Here is a 22,799-nt window from a genome sequence, read left to right as displayed (position 1 = left end):
TCTGTCTCTCTAATGGACCAATTTTATCCCTCGTTATCCATTTGCTATTAATATAGCTGTAGAAATCCTTTGGATTTACTTTCACCTTACTTGCCAAAGCAACCTCTTTTAGCTTTTCAAATTTCTTTCTTAAGATTATTTTTACATTCTTTATACTCCTCAAGCACCTCATTACTCCATGCTGCCTATAATTATTGTAGATCTCTCTCTTTTTCCGAACCAACTGTCCAATTTCCCTTGAAAACCATGGCTCTTTCCAATTTTTTCTATTTCCTTTCAATCGAACAGGGACATAAAGATTCTGTACTCTAAAATGTAAATTTCTTCTTTAAATGTCTTCCATTTCTCTTCTATATCCTTCCCATAAAACAAAATGTCCCAATTCACACCTTTTAAATCCTTTCGCATCTCCTCAAAGTTAGCCTTTCGCCAATCAAAAATCTCAACCCTAGGTCCAGTTCTGACCCTCTCCATAATTATATTGAAACTAATGGTATTGTGATCACTGGACCCAGGGTGCTCCCCAACACATACTTCTGCACCTAACCTGTCTCATTTCCTAACAGGAGGTCCAGCACTGCCCCTTCTCTAGTAGGTACCTCTATGTATTGCTGCAAAAAACTATCCTGCACACATTTTCTGTTTATCCACTTTTATGTTTTTCAAAAGTATGCACACATACTCAGAGAGTGGTAGCTGTGTGGAATGAGCTTCCAGTGGAAGTTGTGGAGGCAGGTTCGATTTTATCATTTAAAAATAAATTGGATAGGTATATGGATGGGAAGGGAATGGGGGGTTATGGTCTGAGTGCGGGTAGATGGGACTAGGGGAAAATAATTGTTCGACACGGACTTGTAGGGCCGAGATGGCCTGTTTCCGTGCTGTAATTGTTATATGGTTATATGGTTATATTTTACAAACTCCAAACCATCCAGCCCATTTACAGAATGTGTTTCCCACAATCACTACCTTGTGCTTACTACTAATATCTGCTATCTCCTTACATATTTGCTCTTCCAATTCTTGCTCCCCATTAGGCGGTCTATAATACACCCCTATAACTGTTGCTACACCTTTCCCATTTCTCAGTTCCACCCAAATATCCTCCCAAGACGCGCCCTCTAATCTATCCCGCCAAAGCACTGCTGTAATCTCTTCCCTGACAAGCAATGCAACACCTCCACCTCTTGCCCCTCCAATTAGCGGTAAATTAGTTAACTGTGTGTGTGCGTGCGTATATGCGTGTGTGCAGTTGCGGACTGGCCAGGGTGTCAGCTTGCCCGATGGCAAGTGGGCCCCTGATGAAGTGATGGCAAGTGGGCTCCTGTTAAATGATAGCATTGTAGTTGTGGGTGGGCCCTCTTTGTCTCCTGGCACCCAATATTTTTAGACCCAGTCCACCGCTGTGTGTGTGTGTGAGAGAGTGTCTGTGTGTGTGTGTATATGTGTGTTTGAGAGTGTCTGTACGTGTGTGAGTCTGTATGTATGTCTGATTGTCTGTGTGTGTGTGTGTCTGAGAGTGTGTGTGTATGTGTGTGAGAGAGACAAATAGTACAAATAATACAGTATTTCGTAGTTCAGAGCTTATTTGTTATGTTTAATAGCCTGATGGCTGTCAGGAAGAAGCTGTTCCTCAATGTGGATGTTACAGTTTTCAGTTTACAAAAGTCGGACGTGACTCCAGAAGTCGGGCATAAGTCAGTCAGCCCACAAGCTGTGATTCAGTCTGTCAGTCCAGAGGCCATGAGTTAGTCAGTCAGTCCAGAGACCATGAGTTAGTCCCAAGGCAGTGAGTTCAGAGGCCATGAGTGGGTCACTCACTACCCCCCCCTCCGCCCCACCCCCCCCCCCCCACTGGCATCCCCACCTCAAGACGCTGCCCTCCGCCTGGCTATAGGATGCTTCCCCCTCCTGAAGCCGCCCCCCATCCCCCGCTGCAGGACACCCCCTCCCTCATCAGCCCACGAGAGCCCCCGCCTGAAGCAGTCCCCCTCTCTCGGCTGCAGGACGTTTGCCACCCCCGGGGTGGAAGATTGCAACCTTCACGTGGTCCTCCCTATTTCGACTAATGCAATCAACTCGACGTGCACAAACAGAAGATCAAATAGAACAAGTTGTCCTACAACTTTAGGCTGTGCACGCCTCACGAAAGAAGAAGCAACCCCCCATCCCACCCCAACAGCCCCGCCTCAAAAAAATGTTTTGCACAAATTCTTCAGTGAGTCCAGAGGATTGAGAATTACAACAAATTACAACCACTCAATCTCTCTATATTAAAATTGTCTCTTTTTTTATCAGCCCAATTGTTCGCCTCGCCTTTTTGACAAGTTTGTGTTCACAAAATGAAATTTGGTTGTCGGGCGGCTGCAGCCCAATTGTTTGCCTCGCCTTTTTTAACAAGTTCGTGTTCACACAATGAATTTTGGTTGTCGGGCGGCTGCAGCCCAATTGTTTGCCTCACCTTTTTGACCAAATTTGTGTTCACAAAATGAATTTTGGTTGTCGGGCGGCTGCAGCCCAATTGTTTGCCTCACCTTTTTGAACAAGTTCATGTTCACAAAATGAATGTTGGTTGTCGGGCGGCTGCAGCCCAATTGTTTGCCTCGCCTTTTTGAATAAGTTCGTGTTCACAAAATAAATTTTGGTTGTCGGCTAGCTGCAGCCCAATTGTTTGCCTCACCTTTTTAGACAAGTTTGTGTTCACAAAAAAAATTTTGGTTGTCGACCAGCTGCAGCCCAATTCTTTGCCTCGCCTTTTTGACAAGTTTGTGTTCACACATTGAATTTTGGTTGTCGGGCGGCTGCAACCCAATTGTTTGCCTCGCCTTTTTTAACAAGTTTGTGTTCACAAAATGAAATTTGCTTGTCGGGTGGCTGCAGCCCAATTGTTTGCCCGGGCAGCAGCAGGCGCACGTCGGTCTGAATCTCCCTGGAACTGATGGTCGACCGTTTGTTGTAATGGGCCAGGCGGGAAGCCTCGCCCGCGATGCGCTCGAAAATATCGTTCACGAACGAGTTCGTGATGCTCATGGCCTTGGAGGAGATGCCGGTGTCAGGGTGAACCTTCCTTGACCTCCTGCGCTTCTTGCCCGCCTTGCCTACAGGTTTCGCCAATGCTTTCTTGGCGCCCTTCTTGGCTGCTGTTTTCGTCACCTCAGGTGAATTTCAAACACAAAAGTAACCAAAGATACTCCGCTCTATGATCCTCTATGAAGTGACCAGAAGCCGTTCGGAGCAAAGATCTTAGAGCGGAGCAAGATCCTGGCTCTTGTCCACAAAGGAGCAGAGCTCTAAGATCTTTGGTGGCGACCTCTTGTCCAAAGCAAAGATCCTGTAGCCGAGCAAGTTCCTGGCTCTTGTCCACAAAGGCGCTTCCGGAGGGAGGGGGCGCTTTAGGGCGGCGCACCGGCGCTGGCAAAGCGGGACGGCGGGTCTCAGGCGTCCGGGTGGAGGGCGAAATGCCGAATGTTGGTTCCGGGGTGGATTTTGTTGTTTTTTGGGGCATTGAGGGTGGGATGGAGAGAACAAAGGAGGGGGGGGGGGGGGGGGGGGGGAATGAGGGGGGGACAGAGGTAGAGAGGGAGGGAATGAGTGTGAGATAAAGTTTAAGAGATAAAAAATTTAAGTTTTGTTAAACTTTTGAGAACGTTTTGGAGAGATTGAGAGAGGGATGAGGGAGAGAGAGAAAGAAGCAGGGAGAGAGAGGGGGACAAGGGAGAGAGAAGTATTCACCTCTCCCTCCCTCTCTGGTCATCACGGTGGCCCAGCAGTACAGTTGCCGCCTCACGGCGCCAGAGACCCTGGTTCCATCCCCACCACAGGTGCTGTCTGTGCGGAGTTTGCACGTTCCCTCCCCGTGACCTACGTGGGATTTCTCCGGGCGCTCCAGTTTCCTCCCACACTCCAAAGATGTGTGGGTTTGTAGGTTAATTGGCTTCTGGTAATGATTGTAAATTATCCCCTAGTATGTGTGTGTGTGTGTGTGTAGGATAGTGTTAGTGTGCGGGGATCGCTGGTCGGCACGGACTCGGTGGGCCGAAGGGCCCGTTTCAGCGCTGTATCTCCAAACTAAGCTCCAAGTTTAAACTGGTTGAAGTACATAATTCAAACATCGAGTGTAAAAGATGTTTTCATTTTATTTGGAAAGGCCACTAAAGGAAACAGAGAAAGAGTTGAGTATAGGAGCAAAGAGGTCCTTCTGCAGTTGTACAGGGCCCTGGTGAGACCACACCTGGAGTATTGTGTGCAGTTTTGGCCTGTTGGCCTTCATAACAAGAGGAGTTGAGTATAGGAGCAAAGAGGTCCTTCTGCAGTTGTACAGGGCCCTGGTGAGACCACACATGGTGTATTGTGTGCCCACACACACGCACGCCCTCCAAGCGCGCACGCACGAACGCCATCACTCTGAACTTAACTAATGATTGAATTTAATAGGTGGTAGACACAAATGCTGGAGAAACTCAGCGGGTGATGCAGCATCTATGGAGCGAAGGAAATAGGCAACGTTTCGAGCCGAGACCCTTCTTCAGACGCTGGGGTCAAACTTGCAAATCTGCTCCGAAAGTGAAAACTGCAATTCCTTTAAAATGCATCCCTCTCCCTCTCCCTCTCCTCACGAGATTTGGCAAAGAGAACAGCGGAGAGAACTTCGGATAATCAAAGGGAAAGCGACAGCACCCCTGGCAAGCCTCTCACCAGCTCGCAAGAGCCCTCAGCAAAAGCCACGACTCCGCTCCGCTCATGCAGCTCTCTCGCGAGCCATCTCAGAGAGCTCTCTCTCGCTATCCTCTCCGCGACTCTCTCTCATCTCTCTCTCTCCTCATCCTCGGCTCTCTCGTTCTCTCTATCTCTCTCCCCCTCTCTCACCTTCCCCTTCCTCTACCTTTCCCTCTCCCTCTCTCCTTTCTCTGTCTCTCTCCCTCCTCCCTTCCTCCCTCCCTCCTCCACCCTCACACCTTCCCCCTCTTTCACTCAAATCCTAATTTTTCACAAATCATTTTTCACTCAATTTCTCTTTCCCTCTCTCCCTGCCCCACCTTCCCTCATCCCTCCAGCAGCCCACACTCCTCCATCTCTCTCCCTCCATCTCTCCCTTTCTTTCTTTCCCTCCCTCTCTCTCCCTCCCCTCTATCTCTCTTCCCTCCCCTCTCCTCGCCTGCCCTCTATCTTTTCCTCTCCCTCTCTCTCTCCCCTCTATCTTTCCCTCTCCCCCTCCTTTCTCTCTCTCACTCCCTCCCTCTTTCACTCAATTCTTCAATTTTCACTCAATTCTTAATTTCTCCCTCTCTCTCCCTCGCTCCCTCCCCTCACCTTCCCTCCCTACCTCCCCAGCCCACACTCCTTCCTTTCTCTCTCTCTCTCTCTCTCTCTCTCTCCTTCTCCCTCTCTCTCACTCCTGTCCAAAGATCTTAGTGCTCACTCCTGTCTGCAACGCGGACCAGAGAGAGACAAGGGGGCGGGTTCCTTCTCCCTCCCTCTGACTGACGTCCCTCTCCTCCAATCATCCGCCACGTCCGGTCATCTGCAAGTCCCGCCTCACCGCCCGGTTGAGTGATATCTCTCTCCGCCAATGGGGACGTCCGATCAGTCAGATGACTGGATGTCCCGCCCCCGTCGTCCCCTCTATGACGTCATTGTTGCATTTCACATCTGAGGGGTTTTGCAAGATTATTGCAATGAATTTAATGCATTTCACATCCCGGGGGGTTGCAATATTACTTGAATGCAACGCATTTGCTGCATTTAACATTGCAGGAGGGTGCAACGTTATTCAAACGCGATGCATTTGTTGCATTTAACATTTGAGCTGTTTCACCCGATCTGAACCCAATGGAACGTGCCTTTTATACGCTGAAGAGAAAAGTGAAGGGGACTAGGCCCCAAAACAAGCATCAGCTTAAAGATGGCTGCAATGCAGGCCTGGCAGAGCATCACCAGAGAAGACACCCAGCAACTTCAAGTTCAAGTTCAAGTGAGTTTATTGTCATGTGTCCGTGTATAGGACAATGACATTCTTGCTTTGCTTCAGCACACAGAACATAGTAGGCATTTACTACAAAACAGATAAGTGTGTCCATATACCATTATATAAATATATACACACATGAATAAATAAACTGATCAAGTGCAAATAACATCTAATGGGTTATTAATAATCAGAGTTTTGTCCGAGCCAGGTTTAATAGCCTGATGGCTGTGGGGAAGTAGCTATTCCTGAACCTGGTTGTTGCAGTTTTCAGGCTCCAGTACCTTCTACCTGAAGGTAGCAGGGAGATGAGTGTGTGGCCAGGATGGTGTGGGTCCTTGATGATACTGCCAGCCTTTTTGAGGCTGGTGAGCAACTGGTGATGTCCATGAATCACAGACTTCAATAGACAATAGGTGCAGGAGTAGGCCATTCGGCCCTTCCAGCCAGCACCGCCATTCAATGTGATCATGGCTGATCATCCCCAATCAGTACCCCGTTCCTGTCTTCTCCCCGTATCCCCTGACTCCGCTATCTTTAAGAACCCTATCGAGCTCTCTCTTGAAAGTATCGAGAACCTGCCTCCACCGCCCTCTGAAGCAGAGAATTCTACAGACTCACAACTCTCTGTGAGAAAAAGTGTTTACTCGTCTCCGTTCTAATACTTACCCCTTACTCTTAAACTGTGGCCCCTGGTTCTGGACTCCCCCGGTGTTATATTCCGGACAGTAGAATGAACAATAACTTACACGCAGGCTGGCTGGATCACAAGAGAGATTTATTACCCAACATTCCCTACTTATTTACAAGACCAACTCATTAGCATATAATGAATATGCATGAATACATTACACTGCTCTCCTTTTTTAAGTATTAAATCTAAGTACACAGTTACAATTTTCTTGTTATGATACTTGATTTAAACCAGTTTTTATTCAATTTTAAATGATAACACAATATATTTATTTTACATATTTACACATTTTCATTCTACCTAGACAGTGAGTTACTTAATTTAAAAACCTAATCTGACTACTGGTTTACGGATCCTGCCTGATCGTCTAACAGTAACAGGTGTAACAGGTTTAGGCCCCGATCCAGGGTCCGCCATGTGGAGCAGGATGAGACGTGCTCACGTTTCTTCTTCCATAAGGTTCACAGGGGGAGCTCTGTGATCAACAGCCTTAGGGAGGAGGACGGCTCGGTAGCATCCTCGCAGACAGACATGATGAGGGTCTGCAAATCCTTTTACTCGGAATTGTATGACCAAAAGGCCACAGACAGCACCGCCTCCCAGAACTTCCTGTCCTCTATCACGGAGGTCTTGGAGGACAGCAAGCAGGAGAGTCTGGACCAACCACTGACCCTAGAGGAGCTGACTGGCTCCATCCGCTCCTTTGACTCGAGTAAAACTCCCGGAAGCGATGGCTTACCGGCCGAGTTGTATTCGGCTCTGTGGGACTGGGTGGGCCCGGACCTGCTGGAAGTGTACAAAGACATGCTTCTAGCCGGCAGCATGTCAGACTCCATGAGGAAGGGCAGCATCACCCTAATCTACAAGCAGAAGGGGGAGATGAAAGATATAAAGAATTGGAGACCCATAACATTGTTGAATGTAGACTACAAGATCCTGTCTAAGGCCATCGCCAACCGGGTCAAGTCTGCTCTGGGACGGGTGATCCACCCGGACCAAACCTGTGCTGTACCTGGCAGGAAAATCTCAGACAGCCTAGCGCTGCTGAGAGATACCATCGCCTACGTGCAGGACAGACGGGTGGATGCCTGCCTAGTCAGCTTGGACCAGGAGAAGGCCTTCGACAGGATATCGCACACGTACATGAGGGACGTGCTCTCCAAAATGGGTTTTGGGGAGGGAATCCGAAATTGGATCAAACTGCTCTACACCGACATCCGTAGTGCAGTCCAAATCAATGGGTGGGAATCAGACAGTTTCCCTGTAAGGTCTGGAGTCAGGCAGGGTTGCCCTCTCTCTCCTGTCTTGTTTGTCTGCTGTATTGAACCTTTTGCCGAGTCCATCAGGAAGGATGCGAGCATAAGAGGAGTGACATTGCCAGGCAGTGGGGGCATTCAGGTCAAGACCTCCCTGTACATGGACGATGTCGCCGTCTTCTGCTCGGATCCAAGGTCGGTCCGCAGATTGATCAGCATCTGTGACCAGTTTGAGTCGGCCACGGGAGCCAGGGTGAACCGCAGGAAGAGCGAGGCCATGCTCTTTGGCAACTGGCCCGACCGATCTTCCATCCCCTTCACCATCAAGCCTGACTTATTGAAGGTGCTGGGAATCTGGTTCGGGGGGGCTGAGTCGAGTAACAAGAATTGGCTGGAGCGGATAGCCAAGGTGGGGAGGAAGCTGGAGCTGTGGAAGCAACGCTCCCTCTCCATAACCGGGAAAAATTTGGTCATCAGGTGTGAGGTGCTCTCGGGTCTGCTGTACTTGGCACAGGTGTGGCCTGTCCCTCCCTCCTACGCCACGGGGATCACCCGGGCCGTCTTCCAGTTCATCTGGGGGTCGAGGATGGACCGGGTACGACGGGTCACCATGTACAAGTCGGCAGACAACGGGGGCAAAAGCGTGCCCAACGTCGCCCTCATCCTGATGGCCACCTTTGTGTGTGGCTGCATCAGGCGGAGTGTAGAGCCAAGGCACGTGGGCACTAAGTGCCACTACCTGCTGAGGTTCTACCTGTCCCCGGTGTTGCGAAGGATGGGCCTGGCGCAGATGCCACGCAATGTACCAGTCAGCTGGACATTGCCGCCCCATCTGACGTCTGTTGACAGGTTCTTCCGGACCAACACCTTTGACCACAAGTCCATCGGGCAGTGGTCAGCACGTAATGTCCTGCAGGCACTGCAGGGAAAGGACTCGATGGATCCGGTGGCGTGGTTCCCAGAGCAGACTGCCCAGCTTGTCTGGCAAAATGCCTCATCGCCAGAACTGACCAACAAGCACCAAGACCTGGCTTGGCTGGCGGTGAGGGGAGCCCTCTCGGTTAGATCCTTCCTGCACCGTCGGAACCTCACTACCAGCGCACGCTGCCCCCGGGACGGTTGCTATGGAGAGGAGACGGTTGCCCACCTCTTTGCAGAGTGTGGATTTGCAAAACGAGTCTGGAGAGGTATGAAAGGGTCCCTGGAACGATTTATCCCGAACAGCTCCGTCACAGAGGACTCTGTGATTTACGGACTGTTCCCAGGGACACATTCAGAGACTGACATCGAGTGCTGCTGGAGGGTCATCAACTCGGTGAAAGACGCTCTTTGGTCTGCCCGAGCGTTGCTCACCACCCAGCAGAGCGAGATGTCCGTCGGGGAATGTTGCCGACTGGCCAACTGCAGACTGCAGGAGTACGTGCTAAGGGACTCGCTGAAGCTTGGTGCAGCCAACGCCAAGGCTCGGTGGGGGAGGGCCACAGTCTAGGGTCCTTCCGCTGCTGGACATGGGGGGCACAGTATGGTGGAGACGCCCCTCAAATTAAATTAAGGGAAGGTATCCCACACCAGGGGGCCACATGAGTGGCACAGGTGGGGGACATCTCTTGTGGAACTTGAAATGTCAGATGGAAATTTTCGCACTGTGTACACATTGTATATATTTATTACTTGAACAGGGGCCACAGAGTGGCACTGGTGGGGGACTGTTTGGTGAAATTTGACAAATGTAAAAAAAAAAATTGTACTGGAAAAAGTTTGTATAGTCTCCGAAAATGTCGGATGAATTTTATTGGAATGGTTCAGAAATTGTATATATTTTCCAATTGAATAAAGTATATTTTGAAATTTAAAAAAAAAAGGTTTAGGCCCCGATCCAGGGTCCGCCATGTGGAGCAGGATGAGACGTGCTCACGTTTCTTCTTCCATAAGGTTCACAGGGGGAGCTCTGTGATCAACAGCCTTAGGGAGGAGGACGGCTCGGTAGCATCCTCGCAGACAGACATGATGAGGGTCTGCAAATCCTTTTACTCGGAATTGTATGACCAAAAGGCCACAGACAGCACCGCCTCCCAGAACTTCCTGTCCTCTATCACGGAGGTCTTGGAGGACAGCAAGAAGGAGAGTCTGGACCAACCACTGACCCTAGAGGAGCTGACTGGCTCCATCCGCTCCTTTGACTCGAGTAAAACTCCCGGAAGCGATGGCTTACTGGCCGAGTTGTATTCGGCTCTGTGGGACTGGGTGGGCCCGGACCTGCTGGAAGTGTACAACGACATGCTTCTAGCCGGCAGCATGTCAGACTCCATGAGGAAGGGCAGCATCACCCTAATCTACAAGCAGAAGGGGGAGATGAAGGATATAAAGAATTGGAGACCCATAACATTGTTGAATGTAGACTACAAGATCCTGTCTAAGGCCATCGCCAACCGGGTCAAGTCTGCTCTGGGACGGGTGATCCACCCGGACCAAACCTGTGCTGTACCTGGCAGGAAAATCTCAGACAGCCTAGCGCTGCTGAGAGATACCATCGCCTACGTGCAGGACAGACGGGTGGATGCCTGCCTAGTCAGCTTGGACCAGGCGAAGGCCTTCGACAGGATATCGCACACGTACATGAGGGACGTGCTCTCCAAAATGGGTTTTGGGGAGGGAATCCGAAATTGGATCAAACTGCTCTACACCAACATCCGTAGTGCCGTCCAAATCAATGGGTGGGAATCAGACAGTTTCCCTGTAAGGTCTGGAGTCAGGCAGGGTTGCCCTCTCTCTCCTGTCTTGTTTGTCTGCTGTATTGAACCTTTTGCCGAGTCCATCAGGAAGGATGCGAGCATAAGAGGAGTGACATTGCCAGGCAGTGGGGGCATTCAGGTCAAGACCTCCCTGTACATGGACGATGTCGCCGTCTTCTGCTCGGATCCAGGGTCGGTCCGCAGATTGATCAGCATCTGTGACCAGTTTGAGTCGGCCACGGAAGCCAGGGTGAACCGCAGGAAGAGCGAGGCCATGCTCTTTGGCAACTGGCCCGACCGATCTTCCATCCCCTTCACCATCAAGCCTGACTTCTTGAAGGTGCTGGGGATCTGGTTCGGGGGGGCTGAGTCGAGTAACAAGAATTGGCTGGAGCGGATAGCCAAGGTGGGGAGGAAGCTGGAGCTGTGGAGGCAACGCTCCCTCTCCATAACCGGAAAACATTTGGTCATCAGGTGTGAGGTGCTCTCGGGTCTGCTGTACTTGGCACAGGTGTGGCCTGTCCCTCCCTCCTACGCCACGGGGATCACCCGGGCCGTCTTCCAGTTCATCTGGGGGTCGAGGATGGACCGGGTGCGACGGGTCACCATGTACAAGTCGGCAGACAACGGGGGTAAAAGCATGCCCAACGTCGCCCTCATCCTGATGGCCACCTTTGTGTGTGGCTGCATCAGGCGGAGTGTAGAGCCAAGGCACGTGGGCACTAAGTGCCACTACCTGCTGAGGCTCTACCTGTCCCCGGTGTTGCGAAGGATGAGCCTGGCGCAGATGCCACGCAATGTACCAGTCAGCTGGACATTGCCGCCCCATCTGACGTCTGTTGAAAGGTTCTTCCGGACCAACACCTTTGACCACAAGTCCATCGGGCAGTGGTCAGCACGGAATGTCCTGCAGGCACTGCAGGGAAAGGACTCGATGGATCCGGTGGCGTGGTTCCCAGAGCAGACTGCCCAGCTTGTCTGGCAAAATGCTTCATCGCCAGAACTGACCAACAAGCACCAAGACCTGGCTTGGCTGGCGGTGAGGGGAGCCCTCTCAGTTAAATCCTTCCTGCACCGTCGGAACCTCACTACCAGCGCACGCTGCCCCCGGGACGGTTGCTATGGAGAGGAGACGGTTGCCCACCTCTTTGCAGAGTGTGGGTTTACAAAACGAGTCTGGAGAGGTATGAAAGGGTCCCTGGAACGATTTATCCCGAACAGCTCCGTCACAGAGGACTCTGTGATTTACGGACTGTTCCCAGGGACACATTCAGAGACTGACATCGAGTGCTGCTGGAGGGTCATCAACTCGGTGAAAGACGCTCTTTGGTCTGCCCGAGCGTTGCTCACCACCCAGCAGAGCGAGATGTCCGTCAGGGAATGTTGCCGACTGGCCCACTGCAGACTGCAGGAGTACGTGCTAAGGATTCGCTGAAGCTTGGTGCAGCCAACGCCAAGGCCCGGTGGGGGAGGGCCACAGTCTACGGTCCTTCCGCTGCTGGACATGGGGGGCACGGTATAGTGGAGACGCCCCTCAAATTAAATTAAATTAAGGGCAGGTATCCCACGCCAGGGGGCCACATGAGTGGCACGGGTGGGGGACATTTTTGTGGAACTTAAAAGACATAAACGGTATTGAATTGAACAATCTATAGCCGACGAAAATGTATTTGGAAGATGGAAATTTTCGCACTGTGTACACATTGTATATATTTATTACTTGGACAGGGGCCACAGAGTGGCACTGGTGGGGGACTGTTTGGTGAAATTTGACAAATGTAAAAAAATTGTACTGGAAAAAATTTGTATAGTCTCCGAAAATGTCGGATGAATTTTGTTTGAATGGTTCAGAAATTGTATATATTTTCCAATTGAATAAAGTATATTTTGAAATTAAAAAAAAAAAAAAAAAAAAAAAAGGTTTAGGTGTTGACTCAACTGTAGACTTGTTTGGCTCTCTTTTAGTACTCTGACTTTGACCAGAGGAATCTGTTTATTTGTCTGTACTAACTGAACTTTGTGTTTCAATCACAGTTGGCTCTTCCAACTCACTTTCTGATAAAGACTCAGGGATTAGGACTTCATGTTCAGTTTTGGTTCATCTTTGGCTGGAATCATTTGATCAACATGAACACTTTTGATCCTATCTCCAACTTCAACTAAGTATCTTTTTGTTCCACACACTTCCACTATTTTCCCAACGTCCCATTTGTCTCTACTGGACTTGTTGGGAGGACTGAGAACACGAACATGCTCATCTGGCTTGAAGTAAAACATAGAAACATAGAAAGTAGGTGCGAGAGTAGACCACCAGGTCCGTCGAGCCCGCACCGCCATTCGCTCATGGCTGAACACTAAACAGACACACTTACCCACAAACAGTAGACACAAGACACAGAACACAAGACACTACCCTCCCCTTTATACCGCTATCACCCCTCTCCACCCCAAGAACCTCGTGATCTCCTGGGGGAGGCAAAAAAACGGATAAAAACCCAGGTCCAATTCGGGAAAAAAATCCGGGAAATTCCTCTCCGACCCCAATCCAGGCGATCGACACTTGTCCAGGAGATCACTCAGGTCTTACTATACTAACCATACCTAGGTCCATATCCCTGCCCTCTCCCCGTAGCCCCTTATATCCTTGGCAGCTAAAAAACCATCTATTTTAGTCTTAAATATATTTAACGTTTCTGCTTCCACTGCTCCCTGGGGCAGTGAATTCCATAAATTAACCACCCTCTGGGTGAAGAAGTTCTTCCTCATCTCAGTTTTAAAAGAGCCCCCCCTTATTCTGCAACTATGTCCCCTAGTTCTAGTTTCCCCGATCATTGGGAACATCCTCGGTGCATCCACCCGATCAAGGCCCCTCACGATCTTATATGTTTCAATGAGATCGCCTCTCATTCTTCTAAACTCCAAAGAGTAGAGTTCCAGCCTACTTAACCTTTCCTCATATGTCAATCCCCTCATTGCAGGAATTAATCTTGTAAACCTTCGCTGCACTGCCTCCAGGGCTAGTACATCCTTTCTTAAGTATGGACCCCAGAACTGTACACAGTATTCCAAATGTGGTCTCACTAATACTGTGTACAGCTGCAGCAAGACCTCCGTGTTTTTATACTCAATCCCCCTAGCAATAAAGGCCAAAACTCCATTGGCCTTCCTGATTGCTTGCTGCACCTGCATACTAACTTTTAGTGATTCATGTACTAATACCCCTAGATCCCTTTGCGTTGCATTACAACGCAGCTCCTCCTCATTTAGAAAATAACTTGCCCTATCATTTTTTTTCCCAAAGTGAATGACTTCACATTTATTAGTATTAAATTTCATCTGCCAAGTTGTTGCCCACTCACCTAGCTTATCTATATCCTTTTGCAGACTCTTCCTATCCTCCTCATCCCCTACTTTTCCTCCCATTTTTGTATCGTCCGCAAATTTTGATATATTACACTTGGTTCCCTCCTCCAAATCATTTATATAAATTGTGAACAACTGGGGTCCCAGCACCGACCCTTGCGGAACCCCGCTAGTTACCGGTTGCCATCCCGAGTATGAACCATTTATCCCCACTCTCTGCTTCCTATTTGTACAAAAAGTACCTCTCCTTTTTGTGGGAGTCGAAGTGACGTTTTTGACAATTGTTTTTGTTCAACTCTCAAAGCCAAATTGGGTTGAACTAGACTTAGGCGTATTCTTAGCCTTCTCTTCATCAACAGTTCTGCAGGTGAGTAACCTGTTGTTGTGTGTGGTGTGGTTCTGTACTTCAGCAAGAAACTAGCCAAACGATGTTTCATGCTGAGCTTTGAACTACCCTGCAAAACCTGTTTCTTGAGAGCCTCTTTGACAACTCTAACAGACCTTTCCGCCACCCCGTTAGAGGCTGGATGGTATGGGGGAACAAGTGTGTGTTTCACACCATTCCGCTGCATGAAATCTTTGAACTGTTCTGAACGAAACTGAGGCCCGTTGTCAAAAACAAGTTCTTCCGGTAAACCATGGCATGCAAAAATTGATCTCAACTCATCTATGGTACGCTCAGTAGTAGTGCTTGACCCCATATGTTTAACCTCAATCCATTTGGAATGACTTACCAGCACCAGAAAGTGATCATTACCCTTTTCACAAAAATCTACATGAACTCTCTGAAAAGGTCTACTTGGCCATGACCAGGGTTGCAGTGGTGTTTTTGGTGGTTTACTCCGGCAATTTTGGCAGACGCTACATTTGCTCACCAGTGACTCAATGTCACTGTCAATACCAGGCCAATAAACAAAACTTCTGGCAATTGATTTCATGCTTACTATGCCAGGATGTTCGGCATGAAGTTCGTTCATAATTTTGTTTCTCAAAGACTCTGGTACAACCACTCTGTAACCCCATTTAACGCATCCCTGCTCACATGATCATTCATGGCGTCGATTATGGAAAGGCTTCAGCTCTGAGTTCAGAACTGAGTTCAATCCACTATCGATTTCAGTCCAACCATTCAATGTCTGTTCATAAACCCACTTCAGCACATTGTCTTTCTTTGTTTCTGCTGTAATTTCTGTTGCAGTCACTGGAAAGTCTTCATCTACCACTTGCATTGTGTAGATTGAGTTCTCGCTTCCCACATCAGAGTTCTCATGGGGCAACCGGGACAACGCATCTGCAACTGCGTTGCACTTGGAGCTCCTGTACTCCACCTTGTGACATACTGGGACAGCAAAATTGCCCAGCGCTGCATCCTTGATGCCGCCATGGAAGGTATAGCTGACTTGGGACCCAGTATCACTAATAGTGGCTTGTGATCAGTTACCAGGGTGAATGGTCTGCCGAGAAGAAACTGATGGTATTTCTTGATTCCGAACACGATGCTGAGTGCTTCCTTTTCTATCTGCACATAGTTGTGTTCACTCGACGACAGGGTGCGGGATGCAAAAGCAATAGGCTTTTCCTGTCCGTCATTCATTACGTGGAAGATCACTGCACCTACACCATAACTTGAAACATCACAAGCAAGTTTCATCTCATGTGTTGTATCATAGTGAACAAGAAGTTTGTCACTTGTCAAGTTTTCCTTGTAGATGTCAAATGCACGTTGCTGTTCCTTTCCCCACGTCCATTTCACGTATTTTTGTAGCAGATGATGTAGTGGCTTTAGCACAGTTGCTAAATCTGGAAGGAATCGTGCATAGAACTGCACCATGCCAAGAAATGATCGTAGCTCTGACACATTGTTTGGTTTTGGAGCATTCACAATTGCTTCAACTTTCGCTTTCACTGGGCGAAGTCCATTGGCGTCTACCTTGAGTCCAAGGTAGACCACCTCTGACTGTGCAAATGCACATTTACTTTGACGCAATTTGACATTGTGGCAGTTCAGTCTTATGAGAACTTGCTCTACGATTTCCAGATGTTCTACCATGCCTTCTGTGAATATCAATAGGTCATCCTGGTTGCACACAGTGCAGAATGCCTTGTAATATTTGATTCATGACAGACTGAAACATTTTTGGGGATGATTTCACACCATAGGGCAGCTTTGTATATGGATACAAGCCCTTATGTGTGTTGATAGTCAAGTACTGCTGACTTTCCTTGTCAACATTGAGTTGGGCGTAAGCGTGAGACAAATCCAGTTTAGTGAAGATTCTTGCTCCGCTAAGTTCTGCGTATAGATCTTGTGAGGTTGGTAACGGATATTGTTCGTCATACGGCTTGGTTGATTGTGAATTTGTAATCACCACATAGTCGAACAGTTTTATCAGCCTTGGGTACGGCCACAATTGGCGTTGCCCAGTTACTCTGGTCTGTCTTCACAAGTACTCCATTACGCTCTAATCTGTCAAGTACTACCTCCACTTGTTGCTTTAGTGCATATGGTACAGGTCTTGGTCGACAATACACAGGCCTCACATCTTGCTTAAGTCGAATGTGTGCAGAGTACCCTGTTATTCCCGTGTCACTGTCAGCAAAAATGTTTGCATGTTTGCTTATGACTTTTTCAAGACGTGATTTGGATAAATTGACGCTGAAAATGTTCTTCCAGTCTAATTCTATTCTACTCAGCCAATCCTTTCCAAGGAGGGTTGGTTTATTTCTGTAGCTGGCCACTATGATAGGCAGTGTTACTGACTGACCATTATGCTGAACTTTACAGTTCATTTGTCCACAAGTCTCCAAAACTTCGCCCGTGTAGGTTCTCAGCTTGACCTTACTCTCAAACAATGGTATCTCTGGGAACTTTGTTTCGTACAGGTCTTTGCTCATGACCGAACAATCTGCTGCCGTGTCAATACACATATCGATTAACTGTTTATTAATCAATAGTTTAGTTCGAAAGTCCTTGCCTTGGCTGGTTGTAGGCTTATCGATGTTGGTTGCATAAATGGTGTACAACCCAAGTTCATTTCCATCTGGGTTCACCTCCAAGTTGTGAACTCCTCTTCGGTGTTGTTGCTTGATTCCCGCAGATTGTTGGTTTCCTGTTTTATGCTTGGCCCGACATGCTGAGGCGATATGGCCTTTCTTCTGGCAGTTATAGCACTTGGCCATTTTGAACTGACAAAATTGTGATGAGTGATTACCGTTGCAACGATAACAACTGGCTAAACTTGGCTCCCCGCCATACTTTGGTTTTGGTTTAGCGCCTCTTGGTTTGGCCATAGGCACTGCCTTGTGACTGTAAACGGCCACTGCAGTCCGTGGTGGACGAAACACGCGAGCATTCTTTGATGCCATCTCTATTGTGGTAACAATCTTGCATGCTTTCTCGAATGTGAGATCTGGAGTGTTCATCAGTTTGGACTGAATTCGTTCATCCACTAGACCACAAACAAATCTGTCTCGTAGTGCTCGTCCAAGAAATGTTCCAAAGTTACAGTGTAAACTTAAGTTTTTCAAGGCAACAATGTACTCATTGATTGTCTCATTCTGCTTCTGGTTTCTAGTGCCAAATTTATAGCTTTCTGCAATTTCCAGAGGCTTTGGGTTGATGTGCTCCTCCAACCTATTTATAATGTCATTGAATGGCACGTCTTTTGCCTTTAACGGTGCAAGGAGATTCTCGAGTGTGCCGTACACTTCAGGACCGATCTCCGTGAGCAGAATTGCTTTCATGCGTTCGCAAACAGCCTTATTTGTTTCAGTCACTATCTCTCCTTCACCACTAATCTCTAATATATTGTTTGCCGTGAAAAACATGTTTGCTCTCTCCATGTAGGAGCTGAATGGCTCTCTACTCTTGTCAAAGTTTCCAAGGTTCCCAATGTAGCCTGTGGATGCTGCCATCGTGTCGTTCTCTTTTAAAAAAAAAATTAAATAAAAGGTCCGTTCAAAACCCCAAATTCCTGTCTGTTCTGGTGTAACAATTCACCTAAAACTTAGCTGTACAAAGACTATTCAGCTTGAGGAATTCAACAAAGAAAACTCAGTCAATAATCTTGTACACTCCCAAGGATGACATCTTGCCACGTAGACACAACATAGAGATAGCCTGACAAACTCTTGCCAATTTATCCAGCTGCTGTTTTACTACAGCCCCCTGCCTAGAAGGATCTGCAGGCCTCTCGTGTCCAGCTCGCAAACAACTGCGACACAACTCCGTATTGACTGTTTAAACTGTTAAACAATCCTGCGTGTTGTAAAACAGTCCTGCACTGTATTTAAAGGATGAGTTCACAAACTCTATCCCATCCTCGTCGCCAATTTTGTTATATTCCGGACAGTAGAATGAACAATAACTTACACGCAGGCTGGCTGGATCACAAGAGAGATTTATTACCCAACATTCCCTACTTATATACAAGACCAACTAATTCGCATATAATGAATATGCATGAATACATTACAATCGGGAACATGTGTCCTGCCTCTAGCGTGTCCAAACCCTTGATAATCTTGTATGTTTCAATGAGATCTCCTCTCATCCTTCTAAACTCCAGAGTATACAAGCCCAGCTGCTCCATCCTCTCAGCATATGTCAGTCCCGCCAACCCAGGAATTAACCTTGTAAACCGATGCTGCACTCCCTCAATAGCAAGAATGTCCTTCCTCAAAAAACGGGACCAAAACTGCACACAATACTCCAGGTGTGGTCTCACTAGGGACCTGTACAATTGCAGAAGGACCTATTTGCTCCTATACTCAACTCCTCTTGTTATGAAGGCAAACAGGCCAAAACTGCACGCAATACTCCAGGTGTGGTCTCACTAGGATTCTGTACAACTGCAGAAGGACCTCTTTGCTCCTATACTCAACTCCTCTTGTTATGAAGGCCAACAGGCCAAAACTGCACATACTCCAGGTGTGGTCTCACGAGGGCACTGTACAACTGCAGAAAGACCTCTTTGCTCCTATACTCGACTACTCTTGTTATAAAGGCCAACATGCCATTCCCTTTCTTCACTGCCTGCTGTATCTGCATGCTTACTTTCATCGACTGATGAACACGGATCCTCAGATCCCGCTGTACTTCCCCTTTCCCCATTTAGATAGTAATTGGCCTTCCTGTTTTTGCTACCAAAGTGGATAACCTCACATTTATTCACATTAAACTTCATCTGCCATGCACCTGCCCACTCGCCCAACCTGTCCAAGTCACCCTGCATTCTCATAGAATCCTCCTTGCAGTTCACACTGCCATCCAGCTTTGTCATCTGCAAATTTGCTAATGTTACTTTGAATCCCTTCATCCAAATCATTGATGTATATTGTAAATTGCTGCTGTCCCAGCATCGAGCCTTGCGGTACCCCACTAGTCACTGCCTGCCATTCTGAAAGGGACCCGTTAATCCCTACTCTTTGTTTCCTGTCTGCCAACCACTTCTCTATTGATGTCAGCACTCTACCCCCAATACCATGTGCCCTAATTTTGCCCACTAATCTCCTATGTGGGACCTTATCAAATGCTTTCTGAAAGTATAGGTACACTACATCCACTGGCTCTCCCTTGTCCATTTTCCGAGTTACATCTTCAAAAAATTCCAGAAGATTAGTCAAGCATGATTTCGCCTTCGCAAATCCATGCTGACTCGGACCGATCCTGTTACTGCTATCCAAATGTGCGGCTATCTCATCTTTTATAATTGACTCCAGCATCATCCCCACCACCGATGTCAGGCTAACTGGTCTATAATTCCCCGTTTTCTCTCTCCCGCCTTTTTTTAAAAGTGGGATAACATTAGCTACCCTCTAATCCGCAAGAACTGATCCTGAGTCTATAGAACATTGGAAAATTATCACCAATGCATCCACGATTTCTAGAGCCACTTCCTTAAGTACCCTGGGATGCAGACCATCAGGCCCTGGGGATTTATCAGCCTTCAGTCCCATCAGTCTACCCAACACCATTTCCTGTCTAATGTGGATTTTCTTCAGTTCCTCTGTCACCCCAGATTCTCTGGCCACTATTATATCAGGAAGATTGTTTGTGTCCTCCTTTGTGAAGACGGATCCAAAGTACCTGTTCAACTCATCTGCCATTTCCTTGTTCCCCATAATAAATTCCCCTTTTTCAGTCTTCAATGGTCCAACTATTTTTTTTCTCTTCAGATACCTAAAGAAGCTTTTACTATTCTGCTTTATATTCTTTCAATGACAATGCAGTCATTGCATGCAAAGGATATGCAACAAAATACTAAATATGATTACTATCTAAATGGCGTCAAGTTGGGAAAAGGGGAAGTACAACGGGATCTGGGGGTCCTTGTTCATCAGTCAATGAAACTAAGCATGCAGGTACAGCAGGCTTGAAGAAAGGGAATGGCATGTTGGCCTTCATAACAAGAGGAGTTGAGTACAGGAGCAAAGAGGTCCTTCTGCAGTTGTACAGGGCCCTAGTGAGACCACAGCTGGACTATTGTGTGCAGGTTTGTCCTCCAAATTTGAGGAAGGACATTCTTGCTATTGAGGGAACCCACAGAGAGTTGTGAGTCTGTGGAATTCTCTGCCTCAGAGGGCGGTGGAGGCCGGTTCTCTGGATGCTTTCAATAGAGAGCTCAATACGGCTCTTAAAGATAGCGGAGTCAGTCTTCCCGCTGACTGGATAGCACGCAACAAGAAAGCTTTTCACTGTACCTCGCTATACGGGACAATAAACTACACTCAACTGAAATGCTCTATTTTGATTTAGGAAATGTCAACAGAGTGGAACAAACGTACACGTGTGAAGATTCAGTCGATCGAACTCTAGCGATAAACGTGACTTTAAAACATTGTGGAAAACCTTCTCATGTGTCTGTTAATGTAAGTGTTTTGAGAGAGAGAAGGGGAGAGAGAGAGAAGGAGAGAGAGAGAGAAGGGAGAGAGAGAGAGGGGAGAGAGAGAGGAGAGAGAGAGCGGGGAGAGACAGGGAGAGGGGGGAGAAAGAGTTTGATTTAGTTTTTTGTTTAGTTTATTATAGTTTAGCTGACTAGTTTATAAAGAGAGAGAGAGAGAGAGAGAGGGAAAAAGAGAGGGAAGAGATGGAAAGGGGGAGCGGGGGGGAGAGAGACGTAGAGAGAGGGGGTAGAGAGAGGAAAGAGAAGAGAGAGGGGGGAGAGAGAGAGAAAAGTATAGAATGGAGGAGATGAAATTTAAACGGCTCCAGGGTGAGATTAAGGAGGGACTGAAGATTTGCCAACAATGGAGGTCGACAACAAAATGGCCACCGTTAGGTTAAGTGTCTTCTCTTTGAATCCCTCTCTCTGGAAGGCGACTCCGGACTGTCATGGCCGCCACAACCAGACATAAAAACAGCTATTTTTCCACGAGTAGTAATCAAAAATCTGTCGCCCCCTTTTGCTCTGGTATTTTATTTAATTCACATGTTTAATCGCTAATGTGTTATTATTAATGTTTAATGTTTTATATGTCATTCCGAACTGTTACTATATGTCATGTTGTCACTTGTGGGCGGAGCAGCAAGGCAAATTCCTTGTATGAGAATACTTGGCCAATAAACCTATTAATTAATTCATCATTTCCGCCTCTGTGCCCTCCTTTCCTCTCATTCCCTCCCTCCCTCCCAACGGGGCGCTCTCCCGGGGAAGAACCCGGGGTCACCAGGGCTCCAGGGGTGAGATTAAGGAAGGATGGAAGATTGGCCAACTATGGAGGTTGACAACAAAATGGCCACCATCAGGGTAAGTGTCTTCTTCAGCATGTCTGCCTCCATGCCCCTCCCTTCCTCTCAATCCCTCCCTCCCTCCCTCCCAACGGGGCGCTCTCCCGGGGAAGAACCCGGGGTCAGCAGCGCTCCAGGGGTGAGATTAAGCAGGTATTGTAGATTGGTCCAACTATGGAGGTTGACAACAAAATGGCCGCCGGGGAAAGAGGAGCGAGAGAGAGATGGAGGGAGATGGGGAGAGAGAGGGAGATGGAGAGAGAGAGGGAATGAGGGGAGGAGGAGGGAGAGGGGTTGGTGAGGAGGCAATAATCCCCAGATACGCACACATACACCCCTCCTCCCTCTCTCTACCCCTTCTCTCCCTCCTCTCTCTCCCACTTTCACCGTCTATTCTCTCATTTCCCCAAATAGTCACGTTCTCCCCCCTCTCTCTCTCCCCCCCCTTCTCACCCCACCCCCCCATCGCCCCCGCCATTTTAGCTACTGGCAGCAAGCCATAGAGGTCAATGAGAGAGAAGCCGGGGGCGGCCATTTTGGATGCTGGCATTTCCCTGTGGAGCTGCAGGCGGCCATCTTGTCTACTGGCAGTCTGCCATTGCAGTCTATAGGGAGTGAAGCCTCGGGCAGCCATCTTAGCTACTGGCAGCCTTCCATTGAACTCAATGGGAGTGAAGCCCTGGACGGCCATCTTAGTTAATGGTAACCTTCATTTTTTTCTCTGTCTCGCTCCCTCTTTCTTTCTCTTTCTCTCTCCCCTTCTCTGGCTTCTTCTTCACCTTCCCTTCTCTCTCTCTCCTTCTCTATCTCTTTTCCCTCTCCTCTCCAGGTGGTGGCCATCTTTGGTCAGGGCACATTTAAGTCAATGGGAGGTGAGATAGGGGAGGCGGCCATCTTTGGTCAGGGCACGTCCATAGAAACATAGAAAATAGGTGCAGGAATAGGTCATCCAACTCAGTATCCTGTACCTGCCTTCTCTCCATACCCCCTGATTCCTTTAGCCACAAGGGCCACATCTAAACTCCCTCTTAAATATTGCCAATGAGCTGGCCTCAACTAC

At 48.1% G+C, this 22,799-nt stretch overlaps 1 protein-coding gene across 1 annotated transcript in view; it reads right to left on the bottom strand.

The window, feature by feature from the left end:
• Positions 1–22,430, bottom strand: part of LOC116968432 — a 32,743-nt gene extending 10,313 nt beyond the window's left edge. The window contains exons 1-3 of the mRNA XM_033015200.1: positions 22,227–22,430; positions 14,253–14,960; positions 2,914–3,153 (exon numbers count right to left, since the gene is read on the bottom strand). Coding sequence (XP_032871091.1) covers positions 2,914–3,153; positions 14,253–14,960; positions 22,227–22,430 — 1,152 coding nt within the window. The remainder of the gene's footprint in view (positions 1–2,913; positions 3,154–14,252; positions 14,961–22,226) is intronic.
• Between the last annotated feature and the right edge of the window lie 369 nt (positions 22,431–22,799).

Source organism: Amblyraja radiata, chromosome 45 (assembly GCF_010909765.2).
Source record: "Amblyraja radiata isolate CabotCenter1 chromosome 45, sAmbRad1.1.pri, whole genome shotgun sequence".
Taxonomy (NCBI): domain Eukaryota; kingdom Metazoa; phylum Chordata; class Chondrichthyes; order Rajiformes; family Rajidae; genus Amblyraja; species Amblyraja radiata.
Note: the sequence above shows the minus strand (reverse complement) of the source record. Positions and strands in the feature narration are given on the sequence as shown.